Genomic DNA, 22,308 nt, shown 5'->3' on the forward strand with positions numbered 1-22,308 from the left:
CTAAATGTTAATGATACCATTTCTACTTGACTATCTTGAAAGCACCTCAGAAAATAGGTGCCACTAGGAGGAGAGTCGAGTGGTGTCGGCTAACATTTCAGTGATGTGCCATATATTGTGCTAATGCCGTTGGTGCAGTATCTCATTTAATCCTCACACAGACCCCAGGAGGTAGGTGTCAGATACTGTCCCCGTTCTGGAGCTGGGGAAACAGGCTGAGAGGATGGGCCCGGGGTCACACAGCTAGTACAAACGAGCATCCTTTTCTCACCTGTTTTTAATAATATATTTGTTACATACAAAAATATATGTAATATAAATGTAAAGTAATAAACATAATATTGTATTGAGTATCAGCGACTCTACCATTCAGCCGACAAACTAAAATATAACAATAATTTTATGTATTTTACATGTTCTTCCCCATCCTGTCTTCCTCCTGCCCGGTGATGACCGCTAGTGTTATATTTATTATTTCCTTTCATTTTCAAAATTTTAGTCCATACCTAACATAAATTTAAATTATAAATTGTCTAATTTTGCTCATTTTGGGGCTTTTTAAACAATGGCAACACTTGCTGCTATGCTTCCAAGATTCCTTCATGTGGTTATTTGTCATTTACTCATTTTTTGCTTCTATACAGTAGTCAGTTTTACGACTATACTGCAATCGATATATCCGATCTCTTGTTGATGGCCATTTTGGTTGTTTCCAGCTTTTTGCAATTATGAAGAGTGTTGCTGTGCACATTCTCACATTTGCATCCTAGTGCACATATGTAAGAATTTCTTTAGGTTGTCTAAACTGGAACTGGGCGTGCTGAGTCATGAGATTATGGTCTTTAACTTGCAAGATAATGCCCAATTATTTTCTTACGTAGTCAGACCAGTGTACACTCCCACCATCAGTGTATGATTTGGCATTGTCAGACCTTAAAATTTTGCCAGTATAGTGAATGTAAAATTATAGTCTTAATTTGCAGTTATTTGGTTAATAGTGAGGTTGGGCTTCTTTTAGCATAATTTTGACTGCTCATGTTTCCTTCTCAGTACAGTGCTTGATTTGGGGTATTTTGCCCATTTCCTATTACATTTTTTTTCTTATTGATTTGTAGGACTCCTTTATATATTTTGGATTCTAACTAAACTAACGTGAGTGGTCAGAAGCATTGCAGCTGTCTTCTCTAAGTCTTGTCTATGCAGTTTATGATACCTTTTAGTGAACAGACTTTCTTAATTTTTTTATTGTCAGATGTATCAAACTTCTTTTTATGGTTAGATCTTTCTGTCTTGTTTAAGAAATCTACTCCTATCCCAAGGTCAGAAAGATATTCTTCTATATTTCGTTTTAGAATTATAAAGTTTCATTTTAAACATTTTAGTGTTTAATCCATGTGGAATTGATTTTCGTATATGGCATGATATAGGATCTTGTTGTGTTTTCGCCCATAGCATAACCATTTGAACAAGTCCCATCTGTTAAATAGTTCTTCTTTTCCTCTCTGATCTGCAGTGTCACGTGTCATATAGCCATGGCCCACTCTCTGGGTTCTTTATTCTGTTTTTGGTCAGTACCACACTCTCTTAATTATAATAGTTTTATAACGAGTCCTGATATCTTACAGGGCTAGTAGCCTAATCTTAAACTTCTCTTCAAATACTTAATAGTCTGAGGCCAGGATAGGAGATCAAGAGGGGCTTATTTTCTTTATGGGAGAATTTGCAGCACGTATGCTGGTAAGAATGCTGTGAATGAGGAGTGATCACAAAATAATAACGTAGGAAAGAATTGCCAGAGCAGAGTTCTTTGGGAGGCAGGATGGCATAAGACGTGGTGCACATCTGGAGGGGTTACCTCAGTTCATCCATTGAAGCAGGAGGGAAGGCAGAGTATTTGGGCACAGATGTGGGTAAGTGGGTACTTGGGGTGAGAGCTTTTCAAAGTTCTCATCTGATTACTTTTATTTTCTTAGGACACAGGGTCCACATTTGAGAGTGAGGACAGGAAGAAATATTGGAAGTTTCAAGAGAGAGGAGAAGGGATAAAATAGTCACTTAGAAGAAGAGAAGAGTGGACGCACTTGGGAAAGGAAGTTGAATTGCCAGGCAGTGGCGAGGGCCCGCTTGAGGTCAGTGGTCATGGATTTCAAGTGAGAACAGTCAGGACGGTGGTGTGTCTTCTCCAGGCATGTTCGGCCGTGCAGTCACAGGGAGGCGCAGGGAGTAAAGGCGGTCGGCAGCAAGGGAGCAGAGGGCGGGTACGAGAAGGGAACCATCACAACACGGGCCGCGGGCTCCAGACCGTGTGCGAGGGGAGCAGGACACAAGGAAGGGTGGGGCCGACGGGTTCGCAGTATCAGAGAATGCTTGGCATCGGCGTACGAGACAAAGGAGTGAGCTGGTGACAGAAGAGTGAGACGCTCAGATCGAGTGACGGAGGGGTCGGCAGGTGCAGCTGGTCAGAGTGCAGATGCTGTCGATGTTCTGAGTGGGACAGCTCTTCACCGTGTGAGCATCTCCACAGCACAGGGCATCTAGTGCCCTTAGCCCCTGCCCGTTGAATGCCATAGAACCCCCAAGTTCTAAGGACAACCTAAAATGCTCCCATAATTTTGCATTCCCCAAAACAGTGACTTAAATAAAACCGTATTCCCTAAGTACTCCCAGTGGTTGTGAATCACTTGTCTAAGAAACACCCATGTGAATGAGGTGGGTGGAGGACGAGGTCTTTGGAGGAGAGAGTCAAGTAACTGAGAGATCAGCGTACTGCAAAGACAGTCTACATGCATGTCGACTTTCCAGCTGTTGTGATATCACATGACAGTGGGCCAGAGCTAAGGTCTTAAGGAGTAAGGGGCAGTGGCCCAGGGAGTCTGCAGATGATGCAGTAAGGAGGGGGAGTAGTTTACAGTATTGAGATTCAGACCTAGGAGGATTGGGGCGGGGCAACACGGGAAAAGAACAGTCACTTAGAAATAAGTAGTAAAGATCAAAGAGGACAGCTTCTGCACCCCCGGGGCCAGGAGTGCAGGAGCCGTGGCAGAGAGAAGAGCTGCCAGTGCAGGGGGTTGCAGGAGAGGCAGCAGCACTATCCTCACGGGAAGTTGGGTTTCAGTTGGAGCACGTGGGTGAGTGGAGTATCTTGGAAATGCAAGCTGCAAATGTGGGAGATTTGCTGTTGGTGGACTGTGGCTTCCAAGGTCTCCGTGGAAGATAGGCATGTGGGTCGGGTGGGAGAGTTTGAGTGATGAGGTGTTGGAGCTGACTGGGGATGAGAGTCCAGGCAGTGACAGGTGCTCGGAGCCCACCCTGTGGTAGCTGAAGTAACGCAGAGATCAAGGTCATAAAGACAGTGCTCAGGTCTCGAGGCAGGTGGTAGTGTTGAGGTCGTGAGTATTGGTAAGGGAAGAAGAGGAAGGTACTACAAGGGGCCCCTCAGATTTCGGGGGCCTTTGTTAGTTCTAGAGGCTCTCTGGCTCCATCCTCACTCCTGCAGTGGAAGCCTGAGAGGCAGGCACCAGAATGCTTGGAGCTCTCCTCCTGATTCCTGCTGCTGTAAAGCATAAGTCACTCTTTGTGGCCAGGACACCATGTGTGGATGGGCTTGGACCTGCTATGTTATCTATGGCCATTAAGCAAATTACCCCAAATGTAGTGGTTTAAAACAGCATTTATTATCTAGCATTTTCTGTGGATCATGAATCCAGACAAGCCTAACTTGTTGAGTCTTCTGTCTCTGGGTCTCTCTGAAGCGGCAGTTAAAGTAATAGCAGGGGCTTAAATCATTTTGAAGCTCAAGTAGAGGGTAGGGCCTCTTCCAAGCTCATTCACGTGGTTGTTGACAGGACTGCGTTCCTCACAATTGGACTGAGGGCCTCAGTTTCTCACTAACTGTTGGCCAGAGGCCTTGCGTGGTTCCTTGCCACATGACTCCCTCCATAAGGCAGCTCCAGCTAGGCAACTGGCTTCATCAGAGCGAGCAAAAAAGTACCAGCAAGAGAGAGGGCTAGCAAGACAGAAGTCTGTCTTTTGTAATCTAATCTCAGAAGTGTCATCCCATCACTTTTGCCCCATTTTGTTCATTAGCAGCAGGTCACAAGGTCCAGCCCACACTCAGGTGTGTTCTTTCTGAGTAGTGCAGCCTCCTTGTGTCTCCCCATCGTCCTCAAGACGAGCCCAAACTCCTTATTTCAGCATATTTCAACCTTCACACTGCAAACCCAGTTTATCTTTCCAGCCTCGTTTCTTATCATTTACTCCTTTGTTTAAACTCGTCGGTCTCAGGACCCCTTTAATACTCTTCAGTTATTGTGGGCCCCAAAGAGCTTTGTTATAGCTATTTGTTATGGCTATCGATATTTATTTAATTAGAAATGAAAACAAAGTTTTTAAGACATTTATTAATTCATTTAAAAATAATAATAAACTTGTTACTTAATGGAAATAACACATTTTTATGAAAAATAACTGTATTTTCCAAACAATTTTTTTGAGAAATATGATATTCTTTTACACTTGGAAAATCTGGTTTAATAGAAAACATCAGGATTCTCATCTGCTTCTGTATTTGGTTTGTTGTGATATATTTTGGTTGAATTATATGAAGAAAATCTGGCCTCAGGTAGTTGTAAAATGCATATAAGTATTTTAATGGGCTTTTCAGATCATCGTGGATATTCTTCTTTGACATTACACCAATTCTTTAAGTGGTAGTTTCTCAAAGGTTAGTTGTAATGTGGAATCTATAATTTTTATATATTCCATTAATTTAAAATCCTTTGGCCTCTCTGGCACTTGGAATAGCTTTTACTCATTTGGAAAATATTGGTTCCCTGAGTTATTCATGTTTTCCAAATGTTTCATTGTAAATATATCCATTTCATTATAAAATATTTTAAGTCACATTTGTAATGTCACTACCTATCATGTCAGAAAAATCTTTAAATACTGGAAAGCTGTCAGTTGTGGAAGGTTTCAGTTTTCCAGAGTTCTAGTTTTTACTCAAAAGCTAAAATTTTATCATTGGCAACAAATACTGCCGGTTGTTTTCCTTGAAGTAATACTCTCATTTCATTTATTTTTGACAAAGTGCCCAATACCCAAGTCCGAATAATCATAGTTTATGTCATCATTTTTTCAAGTATAAATGGCGCTCCATGGAAAAACCTATGACCAGTACTACCTTGTAACTTCTGCTTGCTGTGTTCTGGGCGTCCTTCAACTCACTGCTGCCCTATAGCCTTTCCATGGGCCTTATGTTCAGATGCCTCAGAAGAGAATCTGATTGGATTAGCTGGCCATCTATCTGATATAGGGGTGGCATGGCACAGGGTGTCGCAACCTGTGCACAAAGAAGCACTTCTGGCTGCTCACTTGCAGGGGACTCCCTGTCTGGCAAACCCTCAGAGCACTTATGTCCAGAATATACGCTATTGCGAATTAGCAAGATATTTTTTGATGCATAGCTGCAGATAGAGTGATTATGGTATGAGAAGTTTAAAAAAATCAGATTCATAATTTGCTTTTATAAGTACCCATTTGATAGCAGTTTGTTTAAAGACAGACAGACAGACACACACACGCACACACGATCGTGGTCATGTTCTAGTACCACCTTCACTTTGTTTGGGGCAATAATAATTTTCTGAGGCTCGCATAGGACTGTCTGTTCCAAAAATATTCTTCAATATGGATTGAGTAGTTGTTACTATGAATTTTCTACCAGTGTTGACATAGGATTGCCTTTCATGTTAACATTTCTAAAAAGACATGTTAAAGAAGTTTGTTTTAATGGATGTCTTCCTCCTCCTAAGGAAGGAAAATCCTTCAAAGTCTGTGAGTATAATCTTATAGCTAGTTCTTTTATTTGTTAATAGTTAGGCATCACTAAGCACTGCATTTTGCAAGTTCACAGATTTTAAATGTGATTTTTTTTTTCTGTGTAAGATTGGCCTCATTTTGGTAGTAACCGTGGCTAAGAAATACATTTCTGCCACTTGAAGGGATGGCAGGTTTAGCAGCGTTTCCTGTTTGGAGGTCTTGGAATCGTTCATATACAGTATCATGTACAGTTCAATATAGATGTTGGGTCTATAAGTGAGAACATAGCCACGAGTGAGCACATATGTGCTTACAAACACATTCGTCCACTTTAATGAAGTAAAGAGCTTAAGCGGGCTGTCTTTAGAAAAAAATATTTGGGGCCTGAGTTCCCTCTTTCATTCATCCCTTGAGACCGTTACTAGGGGGTTTAATGTATTTGGGTTAATGATAAAGAAAACAAAAATAGCATCCCTGTGGGAAAATGTAACCTGACACAGTTTAAAGTGAGACCCACATTGAAATACCATTCTTTTAGGAAATGGAAATATGTTGTCTTTGTCACATGGATGCCATCTAAATTCTAAAAGAAAACTAAGCTTCTTTTCTTTTTCTACATCTTGATTTTGTCAACTCTTGCATTTCTATGAGCCATATGTCACAGTAATTAAGTTGTAAATATTATACGGAATAATTTGCACATACTCCAAATGCTTTTTAAATTTTCAGCAGCTTGCCTTTCTTTCTGGCACCACAGTTCTCATAAAGATGCGTGACCTGTTTCTCCATTGACTGTATGTGTCCCGGCAACACACTGTCCTAGAGTTTGCCTGCTGTCTGCAGGGCACACTACTGCACTCAGTGCCCTGCAGACATTAGGCGGAATTTATTTATTTATTTTCCTGTCTTTTTTTTAATGGAGCACTAAAGATGTCCTATTGGTTCCTTTGGCTTTTTGCATCGATAGGTGTAAAGCAGAGCCTCTGGTTGATGTTGCTAGGCGTAGCCAGTGCTGCGGTGCAGGTGGGAACCTCAGAAGGTCCAGTTGTATAGCGCGGGCGTGGATAGTTTTTATTGTTGGTATCCTCGGTCATCTAACGGTTTGTTGTCTTTCTTTTTTCACAGACCTAACTACCGTGAATGCTGCATATTAAGAGAAACCACCAGAAGGTTGTGCGTTTGGTTGTCTAATATTCTTGGATTTGATATGAACCAACACAGTCCTTGTTGTCATTGACAGAGCCCCAGTTTGTATGTGCATTATTCATTCCTCTCTGTTGTGTTTGGGGAAAGAAAAAAAAGACATTGAGCCTTTTTTAAGGTTATTGATTTAATTTCATGTTATTTGGTTGCATGAAGTTGCCCTTAACCACTAAGGATTATCAAGATTTTTGCACAAACTTATACATGTCTAGGGTCCTTTTATCAAGGCAGTTAAGTTCACAATTCTCCTGCCTTTACTCCACCATCACCAAACACTCAGTTAAACATAAATTCGCATTTTTTAAAAATGACCACTCAATGATGCGTGTTTCCTCTCTATAACAGAACCCAGGAACCATTCCTAGATACGTAATGCTGGCACATTGAAGATGGAATTAGGATCGTCCTTCAGTTTTGAGGCCATGTGTAAAGTTTAATCATATTGTAAAATATCTATTCTGTATTAGAAATAGCTAGTTGACAGCTTATACTTCTCAAAACTCATGTCGTTATGTACTCAAACTCAGTTTCTATATGTGAAGTCAGTGAGTCTTTTTGTGTTACTCCAAAATAAAGGCAACATTTATTTTTTCCCACTGCCAGTACAGTTTGAGCGAATCACTCAAGGTGGGTACTTTCCATTTTAAAGCTGGAATCAGCAGTAGCCCTATGGGAAACCAGACAAAGCATTGACTTTTAAATATAGACTTTTAAAATGGATTTGTTGTTTTCTTTCAGAACTAGAACTAGAATAGTTACTATCCATCCACAAACCATCATTACGTGTACATTGTTGCTATTGTGATAATAGAGAATTTTATTTATTTTTATGCCAGCTTCTATTGTGAGAACACATTTAGTCAGTTTTGGGTTTTATCAATCCTGTTATGCTTGTCCTTGGAACATCTTTCGCGTATTCGAGGTTTGTAGTTGAAAGTTTACTGTAAAAAAAAAATCAAAAACAAAAAAATGTATTGTTTTTACAGAATAAATTTATTGGAATGTGTACTGGGAGTAAGATTTGAGGTTGTAAACAACTAAGTTAGTGTAATTTGGCTTTATATATGTAATGTGAGGTATTAATGTAATTCATATATTAAAGCAAAATTTGTTAACAGCAAATTGACAATAGAATCAAGTGCAGGTGAGGGTTTTCTTTTTCTTTTTATACACTCTCTGGGTTTTAGAGGTTTTTTTGTAAACACTGAGGAGGGAGAGGAAAGGCTCCATGATTGCATGTACATCTAAGATATTTACCAACTCAGTGGACCCTAAATTCAGACACCTGACATTATCCATGTATTGATTTGAACCTCATTTTCTTTTAGTGTTCTTATTTTGGTGAAGAGCTAATAAATAACATGAAGAGAAAATGTGAAAGCTCTAAAAGCCTAGGACCATTGATGATGATGATGGTGACGGTGATGATGGCAGCCGAGGGCATGAAAGCACCAGTCCATTATCACTGTAGGGCACTGAGGAGGCAGCTGGACTTGGGGTTTCTCTCACTTAGCAAATATCGATTTTTTTTATTGTACTCACAATTCTAAATATGAAAAGTTCATTAAAAATAGGAATGACAATCTACTTTTTCCTTAAAAAGTATTTTTAATTCTCAGTATTTTAATTTAAAATTAATGAAATTTAATTATTTCATCAAAAGGGCTCTTCATGGCTCACACTGAAACATAAGGAGAATGTAGATGGGATTTTGAATTGGAACATATTACTGATAAATTTTGTAAGTGAAAAGCCCAAACACCACAAAACTTTTTCAGAAAAAGATATAAAATGTTTCAAATTTAATAAGATTTATCTTCATAAAAGGCCAAAAATAATTTTATTAAAAATATACAGAGAAATACAGTAGAAATATCTCCAGTCACCAATAAAACAAATATTCCATTAAAGATAACAATAAAGTTATCTATCCTTCCTTAGCTCTTTAGACTCACAAAAAAGTTTAGTAACAGCAGTAAATAATATACTTTCCTTGGGAAAACATTTTTCAAATAACATTTAAAAATACTTGGTAATTTGCCTTTTATATCGATGTTGATAAGCATATACATCTTATATGCAAAAAATATTTCTCCAGCCTCTGCTATTTTGAATTTTTAATATGCATAAACCATATTCACTTTTGAAGAGTTTTGTTTCCATGCTCACTGTTACAGGAGCTAAATTGTAATTTTTCACAGTTATATTTAATATGTGCAAACAGTATTGCGATAGATGGTCAAATTTATTCACAAAGAATTTTGAATATATTTCTTTAAACAAAAAGTTGCTCAGCTTCAGTTTTCATTCGAAAAAAAATTTACCCAGATAATACTATGTATAGCTCACGCATATAGTACAAAAGAAGAATTTATGTATTAAGCGTTCTTCTATGGGAAGGGAGTACAATGGGACAAAATATCAGAACCAGCATAACAAAAGTCAGTAAACTAGAGAAGAACAGCATGAAATAATGTTTTTATTCAACTTTTTCATCCACCTTTGTCTTTATGAAGAATTCTGGTTTGTAGATACAGCGATAGGCCAGGAGCTGAGGAAGAACTCCATACGCTATGTTTAATGCTAGAAAGAGGATTTTCGCATCTTCGGGGACTCTGTAGGCATAAGCAGTTCTCGCATGAAGAGAAGCACCGATGTGAGAAAACTGAGCCTGTTGCATTAAAGAAAAAGAGGGTGAGCATGAAGTCTGCATTCAGCTGGACGCACGATGAGGTCTGAATGATTCATTCAGACCATGTTCCTTTGCCCTCGAAACCAGTCCTTTCAAACAATCCATAGTCTTCAGTATTTCAGTGAATTTAGGGTCAGTCTTGACATGACTTCAAATAGAGTATACCCTCTTTAGCATGGCTTTATTACCAGCTACGTTTCAACCCATCCAGTGCCCCATATCAAACATTAGTTCAACTTAACAGAAAAATCTGAGTAAAGTCTCAGTTTTTTTCTGGTCTGCATTCTGGAGATCCTATATAAGGACTCAGCTGTGGCTCCCAAAATGTGTTCCAATGAAGAAAGTACATAGTTGAGAAGCACTGAGGACCTCAGTTTCATTTATCGGTCTTTCACTTACTCCTGGAGCAAGAGCTCACAACCCTTTATTATGTATTTTTGTCTGTTTATTTATTCACGTATTTGTTCCCTATGCAACTTAAAAAATGCTAAGGGTTGTGTAAGATAAGGTTGTTACCAGCACCCATGGGGATAGGACTACGGTTACTCCTATAAATGACCAACGTACCTGCAGGCAGCCCTTTCAAATCAAACTATCATTGATTTAGAAGTATGGCTGGTCAGCTTACACAACAGAAAGGCAGGGGCTTCCCATTTGTACTTCTATACTTGTTTAGAACATACATCAGAATGTCACGGTTGGTCTTTTTTGATACTTTTCATAAGTACAGGGGAAAATCTGTATTAGAAGATGCTTCTGTGAGAAGATTTCCTCGGGATCCTTGTATCATTACAAAATACAACCCTGGAGACTGCATTTTCTTATCTTACTGAAATTCAAGATATACATGAATAAAGAATTGGGAATCTAACTGTAATAAGTGGTGAATTATTAGTTTATCAGGATCAAAGTAAAGACACAAAAGAATCTAAAGGCACAAATAAGAATGAAAAACTAATTTGCTTTAAACATATGTCAGTTATCTTACATTTCCTTCCATATAGAATCAGTTTATTCTGCTAAGTGGTTCACAGGTAAAGGTGTTGCCGAACACTGGACTTTACTATGACAAGAAAAGGACAAGCTTTCATAAGCAGCATGTTTATGGATTTGTATCAGTGACAGATGTTTTAGCAGGCTACCTTTTTACAAATTACTGACGCTTTCTGGGGACGCTTGGTACAGTTTTGCCACTCTCTGGAGATAGAAATTAAATTAGCGTGGTGTGTTGCCAAGGACACCTGCATTGTGACCCGTGAGGCCCTCGCGCACCTCCCCCAAGGCAGATGGGTAAACAGCCCAGCAACTGCTGCGCCCTTCATCTCTGGACTGTGAGAGTAAATGGCATTTGAGAGGCTGCCCTGAGTTGCCCCTCCTGTGGTTGTTCTAGGAACACTGAAGGGGAGTTTGGTCCCTGTCACTCTTTTTCCCTAGGGCCTATTTGGAATAACAGTGTTTGTCTGACTGCATAACCGATTTTTTTCTTCTGTACTAGAGGCCAGATTTGAACACCGATTTTCAGAAATGTGGGTTTGGTGTTTTTTATAGACACTTGCACACATTACAAAAATCACTGCCTTTAGGGAGATGCCAACCGTACTTTGAGAGGATGGGTAACATGAGTAACCATGCCTACTGCATGGGGAAGCCGGCACAGAAGTCAGCGATTCTGCAGGCACTCCTGCACTCGCGGTGCAGTTAATACCTCATTTTCACAAACAGCACACTCACGGCAACATTAAGAAATGATCGTGTCCTTAGATTAGATTGTAAGCCCACCGGGCAGGTACTGCGTCTAATGTTTTGTGTGCCACCGACTGCATTTTTAGAGCTCAATAAACATTCTACAATAATGGTCTTGTGACTGTCAAAATACAAAAAGCTCTTCTACAAAGCATTTCTCTATTTTTATACTCGTTTTTAGTAGGCCTTTTTCCTCACAGTTACTGAGCAAGGGGCAAAGATCATACTCTAATCAGGAGGCGTCTGTACGTGAGAGAAGAAGCCCAAGGCCAGTTACGTGTAGTTTCTGGTACTTTTCATAGTTCTGATGGTGTATTTATGGCGGCCACACCTCAGCGGAGTGAGCACCCAACCGTAGCTTCCTCCCAATGCATCTATATGTTTTGATTTTTTCTTAGAGTGGGTGATCGGGATAGAAAATGGGGTGATAAAAGCAAAGAAAGGTTAAATTTTAATAGTTGTCTTATATTTATAGAGAGAAACTGGAAGGGGTGACTGAAAATCATATTCCTGTTTCCAGAAAGGAGAACTGAAAAGAGTTTCATGTGTCCACATAAATACAGGCAGAAGTGAATGTGAACATTGGGACAGTAGCCAGGCTCTTTGGCCGACACAGTATAAACAGCTAATCAGGACTGTGCTATTGTTCCGTAGGGCGTTCTGAGCAGCATAGTCTAGTGGTTAAGAACACTGCATCTGGAAGCAGACACAGCGTCCAGTCCGGCTCCACCACAAACCAACGGTCTGGCCTTGTGTTAGGTATGTAACCTCTTTGGCTTCCTCATCTGTAAAAGTCGGATAATGACGGAGCCGGCCTCCCAGGGTCGCCATGCGGGTGCAGTGAGTGGCTCTTTGTGGCGAGCTTAGGACCGTGCTAAGCACAATGGGCTCTTCCAAGGACACAGATACAAAATCCGTTGAAATACCTGTTCAGGATCTGTGCTCCACTTTGTTGACACCTGGGCTCTTTGTTCTCAGGTCCCCTTGCTGACCTTTTGACAATTTCAAGACCATCTGTCCCCACTAAAGGGTAATAGGCTTTTAGAGATATTAAACCCAAAGTCTAGTTTTAATAATAAAGGTGGTTAGTGATGAATCACACCAGAAGCAAGTGATAGAAATGAGATTTGCATTAGTATCCCAATTATCCTAAACCTTCCAGATACTTAAAGGTCTCTGTAAAGGAGGACATAGCAGTCAGCTCTGTTGATAACCAGATTGTCTGCAGAGGAGCCTCCAGACCCTGGGCATGGCGCCTGCGTGGCCTAGGAGTGGGGTCCGCAGCCCAGACGGGAAGGCCAGCGCCCGACCGCAGCACAACTACTCCTGCCTGCGAGGCTATGGGTGTTACCTGGCCGTGGGCAGGCTGCCTGCCAATCCCGCTGTGAAGCCGTCCCAGAGCTTTCTCCTGCTTTCTCCAGTCTGTAGGTGATTATGCACAACGTACAAGCTACAGGTTAATGAGTGAATCTTCTGAGCAACAGAAGGCTTTTTCCCTCCAGACTCTTCCTGGGACTCTTCTAACAGAAACAGTAGCAACATGGTCCCCAGGTCATTACGTACCCGGCACTGTTCAAAGGCACTGTTCAAAGCCTTTTACAGGTGTGACCTCATTTAATCCTCACAGCAGCTCCATCAATCAGGTACTGTTATTATCCTAACTCTACAGAAAAGGAAACTGAGGACCCAAGAGAAGCAGCAAGGTCCCCAGGCCGATCGGGGCCGGCTGAGATTCGAGCCAGTCTGCCTCCAGAAATGCTCTTAGCCATTTGGACTATATCGGCTCTGATTTTTTCTTTTCATTTTCAGTGATGTTTTAGCAGAGAAAAATTCTTCAATTGATAGAAAATGCTAATGAGTAGATCTAAAGAGCCTGTAATACTTTTCAAGTTAATCCTATGGGGAGGGTTTTAATATAAGAAGACACTTGGGCTATGAGTAAGTCCCCAGTGAAACTCTGGTGTAAACTCTGTTCTGGTTTGATTTGATTTGTGTTTCTTCTACTTTTTCATTGCTTTTTTTGATTTCTGAAGGTAGCAGATGTGGCAGAATTGTACATGGCCTGAAATCAGGGACTAGTGACTCCTTAACAATGTTTTCTGTTGACTTGCACTGATCTAGAAGTTTTTCAAAGATATTTTTCTTATTAAATCACATAGGCTCTCGGGAATTCACTGGATCTTTCAATAACTACAGGTTTTGATAAAGTTAATGGGATCATGATTGCATAAAACCATAATTACATAAAACTTCTAAATTAGGAATGGCAGTTTTAGCAAGCTAGGGGTGCTGGTCAAGGTCATGGAGAGTGCTTTCTATGAAGAATGTGTCAGATACCCTCCCAAGATGAAAATTCATTTTGTAAGTACTCACTAAGTAGAAAAATCATGTGACTGGAATTCAACATTCTCATTGTATGCACTGATTTATAACTTGGGCTGAACACTCAGACTAGGTAGATACTAAAGCCTGGCCAAGAGCTATGGGAATGTCAGACACGTGATTCTCGGATTACAGCATTCTGCTGGGTCAGGAGAAAAATCCTTGTGATGTTTACAGGATCTAGTCCTTAGGCTCAGGCTACCTTGTCAAATTGAGCAGTGATGGACAAGCCGGAGGATTCCTGCAAGGCCTGGGCTCTGGCCGAAGCTGCCACTGCTGCTGCCAGATGCTCTGCTGTCTACTCTGCCCTCAGAAGTGCCTGGCTGCAGTTCGCACCATCAGGTACAGTCTGAGATTAGTCTTCCCCATTTGCCCCAAGCCTTCCCACCCTCCTGACGGCTGGCTGACTCTGTCCACATAACTAGGCCTTTGCAGTTGTCTTCTGAGACGTGACCAACACCTGGTCCAACACCTGGCCTCACTCTCACCAGCCTCCTAGCTGATAATACTGTTCTTGCATGGGCCTGGTATGGGGCAGACCAAGGCACGTGACGTGCAGAGGAAGCGCGACTGCGTGCAGAGTCGAGGAGATGTCCAGCTCTGAGCATCGAATCCTCTAAAGAAGGGGCCTGGTAAGAGGGCTGAGTGGGAGGCCCTCTGCCCCAGAATGAGGCAGGGGAGTCAGGCCTAGAAAACAAAAGCCAAGACTTACTCTACCCTCTGACCTGCTGTACACCCCATATTATGCTGCATCCTCAGTCTGATAAAGCTCACAGCCTAGCTCACGTGTCACTGCATCCCACTCCCCGAAGGTTCTTCAGCCCCTCTCCGCCATGTACAAAGTCTTACGTTGTGCTATGGGGTCTGTACCATGGCTAATTGTTTGCATGAAGAGAGGGCTAACAGTGGAGAAGAATGTGAACTTTGGGGTCAGACAGGATTTCATATCCCTAGTTCGCCACTTAGTAAGTTTGTGACCTTAGGCAAGTAATGAGCTGCCCATAGCCTCAGCTTTCTCATCTCTGAGGGTTTTTGAAAACTTGCAGAGATGATGCTGTGTGTCCGTCACACAGGAAGACCACATTTACCTGGCTCCCTTGCGGTCAGGTTGGTGCCTCGCCTGGCTCTTGAAAGATCCCACATGATCGCACAAGCAAGAAATACAGCTTTATTGTGTTAAGCCACTGAGTATTTGCTACTCCAAGAGCGTGTAGCCTGTGCTTGCACACATAGATAAGGAAATCTCACTTGTGGTCCTCACAAAGCAGGGTGATGGCAGCTCAGACTACTGCAGTGGCAGCAGACTCACTCGAGGCAAAACTAACTGGACCCAATGATAGGCTAGATACAGAAGATGAGGGAATAGGAAATATAAAATTAGTAAGTCCAAGTTTTCAACTTGAGCTGCTGGCTGCAAGGAAGCTGGGGGCAAACGGAAGAGCAGTTGTGGGGAGAACCAAGACTCCTGTTATAGACACTAAGTCTGAGATGACTGCGACATCCAAGTGAAAGGCCTGAGTTTGGAATTTAAATAACTAACCGGGAACAGTTTGAGCTAAAGACAAAATTGGAAGTCGTCAGCTTGTAGTTGGTATTGAAAGATAGGGAAACAAAGACCTAAAACCAAAGCCTGAGGAATCAGGAATTTAGAGGTCTGCAAAGAGGATAAATATTAGTTTAAGTCCTTCCAGGAAAGGACAGGAGCCATTGCTTCTGGTGCCTCCAACTTTTTTGATATCAATGCAGTAACTACCTCTTCCATGCCATTGCTGGGTTCTGCGATGTAAGTGAAATGGCATCTATAACAAAACCAATTTCCTCAGAGGCCAATTGATACAGGAGTTAAGCTCCTACAGAGTACCTCAGACTGGAAGGATCTAGCCAAATGCACTAACCCATAAATGCCATGACTTTTTTCAACCTTCTAAACCTTCTAGTGTTTTGTTGTTTGTTTGTTTGTTTGTTTGTTTTTGCCACCATCACAATTACTATGCCATGATCATAGTCAACTGGATATGCCTAGAGTATCTGGATAAATCCCATTCTTATGCCTGCTTGAAATGAACAAGGTGAAGATAATTTTAAAAGATAAGTTCATTTGGTTTTTTATAGTAAGGAAATAAAAGATAAAATTAATTTTCTTTCTTATTCATGAGATCAGTTTGTTGTGCTAGTTGTTATGTGTACTCCGTGTAAAATCATTCCACAGCTACTTTAATTTTCAGTGCAGTGTTCTGTTCACTGAGCACCTGCTCCTAGCCAGAGGCGGGCTAAGTAGCAGGAGGAGCAGTGGAATGACAGGCCCAGGAGCAGAGTGTTTTTAAAACGAGTTCCCTGGTTCTAACATAGCATAGTGGAATTCTGAAATCTGAAATTTAGGGAGACATCTTAAAGATAACCGCTCTGAATTCCCTTTAGTAGCCGTGGTGCTCAGAGACTGGGAAATGGTACTATAAACAGCAGTGCCACTTGCTGGGTACGTGACCTTGGACAAAGCATGTATCCTCGCTGGGCCTCATCTATACAACTGATGGCGCACCTACCAGGTAGCTACTGTGAGATTTAAATGTAATGTATGTGCAGAAGTGTCTTCTAAAGAGCTGTAAAACAAAAGGGGACACCATGTCTGATTAGTATTTCCTACCCTAAAATACTGAGCAGAGACGTTTTTCAGATACTCAACCATGCCAGCCAAATTCCCAGTAAACTTTCGTAATGGAGCATATTCTTAGTACCTGAGCAAGACCTCCAGCGTGAATCAGTGTTATGTCAGCCATCCAGGAGCATCCGGGCACCACTAAGCCATAAAGTGCAACCACAAAGTAAGGGACAGAATAGAACAGATAAGCCAGCATCTGTACTGAACAGAGAAACAACATCAGCAAACTATTAGTTAACCTGACCTGAAGAACAGCACAAAAAGTTAACATTCTCATTTTTGAAAATGTTAATTCTCATTTCCTACATGGGACCACATTTTTCCCGATTTTAAAGAGAGGAACTTGATTTCAGAAAAGTCTTAGGCTTTGTAACTACAGGACCTGGATTTTCGGGTAAGCAGCAGGATCCTTCAAATAGGGCTCTTGAAATTGTGCATAAAATCGGCAGAGCTCAGCTGGGCAATCCAAAGCAATCTGAGAACAGAAATGAACTCGTTACCGAGATGCAGTCACACCTGGTTCTTAAGTTTGCTGATAAGGCTAAATGTGCCAGGTTTAGTCACAAGCTGCTTTGCTATGTAACAAAAACTATTGTAGAAGCTCATCAGATTTACTCTAAGGCGATTAAGCAGAGGTTAACAGTGGAACAGGAGCTGGTGCCTGTTGAGTGTTCAGTTTAAGTGTCTGGGTTTCACTAGCCAGTGCACAGCTGGCCTTAGATCACCAGCTTCACTCTTCCTGGGAAGAACTAGCCAACTGTTCCCCGCGGGGAGAAGAGTGCTTTTCTATTCCAAGCTCGTCTTACTATGCTTTGCAAGATGCAAAAATAGCACCTTCCTCTGTCCAGTGCCTCAGAGTATATGGCCTTTGGGGGCAGTAAAGGACAAGGATTTGAAAGCAGGGTCCTTTAGTCCAAAGTCACCTCCTGTGTCCACTTTAAAGAGAACAGCAGGTTTAGTCATGGCAGAGTGGATTTTAGGCCACAGAATAGACAAAGTGTATCTTTGGCACATTACTGGGTCCCCTTTGAGTCACCTCCCTTGGGCATCGTCCCCTATGTCCATGGTCATAGATGTCCCACCTAGATAACACACATGAACACAGGCCAGGGGCAGAGTTGGTAAAAAGGGGCCACCACCTAAAGGCCCCACCCACCAAGCACCCCGACATTCTCACGTGCACAGGGCAGTGCATATCCTGCACGGGAGCACGGTTAGGGCCCATTACTGTTCTGACTTTGGGGATTACGGTAAACTAATCAGAACAGTTTCACTGCTCTGGCCCGAGCAAAGCCTGTGGCCCTGCTCTACCCTGCACTTCCTGTGCCTCTCCTGTAAACTGACTCTCCTTCCACACCTTTAGACAGCTTCTCACCCCGAACTCAGCCAGCCAACTCCGCAACATTGAATCCACAACATCAGCATACACTCACCACTGCTCCCCAAAGGTCATGCAGTGCCTGGAGCAGGCTTAGAACAGCTAGTAATTGCCCCTGAAGCTGAGTATAATTAACCATATAATTCTGGCTGCTCTAATTTGTTTCTACTAAGAATAAATCATGAAATGAGGGCATTGTGAAGAATTCATTGATCAATAAAAATAGTAACATCAGTAATTTATTGAGCACTTACTACATATAAGGCCCTCTACAGGTGTCTGATGTTCATTATTTAACCTTCAAAACAATACTATAAGATAGATTCTGTTATTTTATAGAGAGGAAGAAACAGGGCCAAAGAGGTTAAGTGATTTTTCCAAGGCCACACAGCTAGTTAAGTGGCCAGGGTTCTGACTCCTTATTCTGATAGCTCTTCCTCAGCTCCATCCCTCTGCTCCTGAAAACACACAGAGGTTATGGGCCACAGTTTTATTGCAGTCTTCAGTTATCACCCTTACCCAAGATACTTAAATCTGAAACATCAAAAGGATGAGACTCTACTGGCTAGTTTTTTCAGGTGCCCTTAAACAGGGGAAGGAAGATAACTTCTGGTTAGAGCTTCATCTCAAGACCCGAAGGAGGTGGGATGAAGCAGCCAGAATGGACCACCCCCTTGAGAGGGGAGGTTTGGGGCTGGCCCAGGTGAGAGAGTGGCAGGAAGCAGGTCCAGCTCTCCAGGCTCTAATGAGAGGGATATCTTGGTGTGCTAGGGAGTCTGATATATAGAGATACAGACCTAGATCTTGTATTTAAAGTTTTGATTTGCTATTCTTACCAAGCCTCGAAACAGGCTAAATCCAGTTGCCAGGAGGAGACATATAGCCAACATTAAATCAAATGGTCTTCTCAGCAGGTCCTTCGCTTGGACTTCTTGAATGACCTAAAATAGAGTTTATAACTAATGAGCAGGCCAAAGTGCTAAAGGAGAATCTGAGATCTGCCAAAACATAAATGCTGTGATGATGGATCATGAGAGAACTCTGCAGATTCACGATTCACATCATAAACCAGCAGGCATGCAACTTTAGGAAAATCATTTTCCATCCCGAGTCTCAGTTTCCTCATCTGCAAAAAGAGCAGATTGGGCCATATGATCTTGAAGGGCCCTTCTAGCTCTGAGTTCATATTTTTTCTTGAAATAGCATTTTTGTGATTATAAACGTAAGATTGCTCATTTAAAAAATAAACCATAAACCCATCACCCTCTATTAATAATTGCTATATTTTTCTGGATACGTGTGTGTGTGTGTGTGTGTGTGTGTGTGTGTGTGTACACATTTATTCTTCACAAAATTAGGACTTAATGTATAAACAACTTTGTATTTGTTCTTTTGAAACTCCACATCTACATATATTATAAATACTTTCCCACACAAGTCAAAATTCTAAAACTTAATATCATATAGAAGCACTATATTTTAGCTATTTTTCAATGATTGGACATTTAGGCATTTTCACGTTGCCCTTAAGGTGGTGATAAGCAACACTGTACATAAATCTCTGACAGCTTCTCTCTGCTTATTTTCTCAGGATAGGGCCCTGGGAGTGGAATTACTAGGTTAAAGGATTAAGTTTGTTAAGCTTGAGGACCCGGCCAACTTGCTCTGCAGAGCGATTCTGAATTTATGTTCCTATCAGCACTGCGTGACAGTGTCCATTTCTCCCTGGCCGTCCCTGTGTTTTAACAGGGAAAAAAAACAGTCGTGTGTCTCATGACATGAGCACTGTTGACACACTGACGTGGAGCCTTCAAAAGCAGCGGAATGAGGACCAAGACGGGCTACTGTTTGCTTTTTCTTTTTAACAACCACCTCACTCCTCAAAAGGATGTAAGGGAGTACCAGTTGTCAGTGTGCCGACCTCGGTTTACATGGCATTTGTCTAAATATTTGCAAATGAAATGTTTATAAATTAAAATGTATTTTGATGAATTCTATGGTAAATCTTTTAGTAAAATGAATAATCGTGTTCCGATTATCTCTAGTAATTCATATTTTCATATATTTAAGTTTTGCTTAAAGGATCTTGCTTAAGGACCTAATACTTATAAAAGGAAGAGAAACTTAGAAAGATGTCACTAGCTCAGAAATGAAGACCTTAACAGAGTACCTGCCCGGCCAGTTCTGTTTCACCTTGAGCACTTGGCTGTCTCAGAAGACGTCCTGAAGCTGGTCTCCATGTGCCTGGACATCTTGGTAATCAGACCCTATGACTGTGTGTGCCCCCTTGAAGGGCATTATCTCCCCGGCCTCCCCTTGGGGCAGTAAATGCATAGGTATCTCCTGAAGGGACGCCCAGATGCTCAAACTCCAGGCCATCAGCAGCCCCAGGCAAACCACACACTCGGCACACTCACGCAGAATTTGAGGGAAGAGCCAAGGTGAGCACTGGCACAGGAAGCAGCCATAGTCAGACAGCGTCGGCCACTGAAACTAAGGTGTGAGCCAGTGCTGCATAATCAACACAGTCACACTGATTGACTGCCGTAAATACTCCGGTTCGTGGAGGCACGTAGCTAGTGGATGTGTGAGTGAACCCTGTGAGTTTGAGAACAGGTTACATGTAACTTAATAACAATCACCTTTGAAGGATAATTATAATTTTCTGATGGCTGATTATAGATTCTGAAACCAGCCCACACAGGAAGACAAGTGTATGGTATGCTTAAGAAAAAAGCAGGGCAAATGCGTGTTCCATACTTCCCTATTTAAAAGACAGAAAGAGAAAGTCAGAAGTTTACCAAGAGCATAAATAAGTAACATTTAGGATACCTCCCCATCTCGTCACCTAAAATTTTGCTATGGACCGGACAGTATTTTTAATGAGACACACAAAAAGGTCAACTTTAAAACTATTAGGTGTTTAACTGGCATGTCTTATCTAGACTATTTTTAAAATATATTTAATATAATACCCTGATTTCTTGCATGCAGAATAACCTTTACATTAGTTTTCAAGAGTCTTAATTCTCAAGCACATTTATCAACTTCTCATAGTGGGTCAAGAGTTAAATAGAATAAGAGTTATAAGAAGTATTTGTATACTGAGTGTAATCAAAAGACAATACCCCCTCTAGATCCCTTCGAAAGTCAGGAATCACTGATATGAAATTTCTTAATTGTTCAGTGTACACTTCTGGAAATTGCTCAAAAGCATTTCTTAAAAGGTAAGATTAAAGAGGGGAAAACAAATACTGCAAAACAGCTTTTTGGTAAGCTTGGAATTTCTTGGTTCAATTACAACCCAAACAGCTTCTCTGTTTGAAAACAATCCCCATTGTTTGAGAAAAGGAAAGTGAATTTTACGATAAAGTTTCTTACCTACAATGTTTCCTGGCACAAAAACAATAACACTCATAGTAATAGATCCAAGCCAGTATAGACCAATGGTTCTATAACTTTCCCTGTAAAAAAAAAATCTTGGCTTAGTGCACTTAGAATACTATTCACAAACCCGCAGTATTATCTCCATTCTAATTAGTAAGAGTACGCGAATCAAAATTTACTCCATGTCCACATGCGATCAACTTTGGAACCCTGTGTGTCCTTCTGAACAGGAATTAGGTTTGCCGCACTGAGCCGTTAACTGCAATGTGCCTCTCACTGAAAGGGGTCCTGCGTCGCTGCTACGCGTGAGACGAGAAAGAAGGTTCAAAGAAGAAATGAAACCGGATCCATATCTTAAGTCACTGTAAGTATAAGTAATAGAATGTTTAATGGATGTTCCCTGGTGTCAAAGAAGTTTTGGCCAGAGTCCCAGAGATGAAGATAATAAGTGGGGTGTACCCCATGTGCTGAAGGAGCTGCTAGACATATATATACCCCTGATCTTAATAGGCAATGTTGATGAAAAGTGCTTTCAACTGATAACCCCGTGACCCACCTGCATAAGGGGCTGTGAGGGTGTCAGAAGGGGACAGAAGTGGAGAATACTTTGTGCTGCTTGCTCTGCCCCACCCCCAAGCCAAATGCGACAGATCGCAAGAGGCACATCTGCAGTGATGGGGAGCAATGATGGACCGTCAGCAGGATGCCAGGCAAGCATCTTCCCCAGCTGGAAGCTAACGAAGACGTAGAAACTGGCAGCCTCCAAGCAGAGCCCAGGCCTTCTCAGAAACACCTGACATGTGCCCTAGAGCTTGAGGACATTCACGAAGAGAGGCTGGCGCCTAGGACAGGTCAAAGATTAGCTGGAGCTGCCCTTGACTTCGTGATCAGAGGGAGAGGAGGCACAGAGCAGGTCATTCTGACTCCCAACCTTGTCTGGGGCAAGAAAAGAATGCATGGCTTTCTCTAACTTGGAGCTAAGGGGATGCTTGGGACAGAGCTGGACGTGAGCCATCTTGAAAGGATCCCGCCCCAAAGGGTGTG

At 41.6% G+C, this 22,308-nt stretch overlaps 2 protein-coding genes and 1 long non-coding RNA gene across 6 annotated transcripts in view; 2 read left to right on the forward strand and 1 right to left on the reverse strand.

Moving 5' to 3' along the window:
• HDGFL3 (HDGF like 3) overlaps nt 1-8,157 on the forward strand; it is a 40,991-nt gene extending 32,834 nt beyond the window's left edge. The window contains exons 6-7 of the mRNA XM_023520980.1: nt 1,974-2,129; nt 6,946-8,157. Of these exons, the coding sequence (XP_023376748.1) occupies nt 1,974-2,051 (78 nt within the window). The 3' untranslated portion in view covers nt 2,052-2,129; nt 6,946-8,157. The remainder of the gene's footprint in view (nt 1-1,973; nt 2,130-6,945) is intronic.
• A 1,315-nt stretch (nt 8,158-9,472) lies between these two features.
• The window catches only part of TM6SF1 (transmembrane 6 superfamily member 1), an 18,576-nt gene continuing 5,740 nt past the window's right edge, over nt 9,473-22,308 (reverse strand). The window contains exons 4-9 of one of the 3 annotated variants that reach the window (XM_011376100.2): nt 21,259-21,341; nt 20,520-20,641; nt 18,714-18,818; nt 16,882-16,974; nt 16,576-16,695; nt 9,473-9,694 (exon numbers count right to left, since the gene is read on the reverse strand). In XM_011376100.2, the coding sequence (XP_011374402.2) occupies nt 9,503-9,694; nt 16,576-16,695; nt 16,882-16,974; nt 18,714-18,818; nt 20,520-20,641; nt 21,259-21,341 (715 nt within the window). In that variant the 3' untranslated portion in view covers nt 9,473-9,502. Of the gene's footprint in view, nt 9,695-16,513; nt 16,696-16,881; nt 16,975-18,713; nt 18,819-20,519; nt 20,642-21,258; nt 21,342-22,308 lie in introns of those variants that run through there. The other 2 variants (XM_023521014.1, XM_023521015.1) reach the window with 2 other exon arrangements.
• LOC105302855 overlaps nt 13,070-22,308 on the forward strand; it is a 24,577-nt gene continuing 15,338 nt past the window's right edge. The window contains exons 1-6 of one of the 2 annotated variants that reach the window (XR_002776436.1): nt 13,070-13,101; nt 14,018-14,472; nt 15,864-15,909; nt 16,259-16,386; nt 19,948-20,133; nt 21,495-21,628. This is a non-coding gene — a long non-coding RNA (uncharacterized LOC105302855). The other variant, XR_896869.2, reaches the window with a different exon arrangement.

This window comes from Pteropus vampyrus, unplaced genomic scaffold, assembly GCF_000151845.1.
Source record: "Pteropus vampyrus isolate Shadow unplaced genomic scaffold, Pvam_2.0 Scaffold286, whole genome shotgun sequence".
NCBI lineage: Eukaryota > Metazoa > Chordata > Mammalia > Chiroptera > Pteropodidae > Pteropus > Pteropus vampyrus.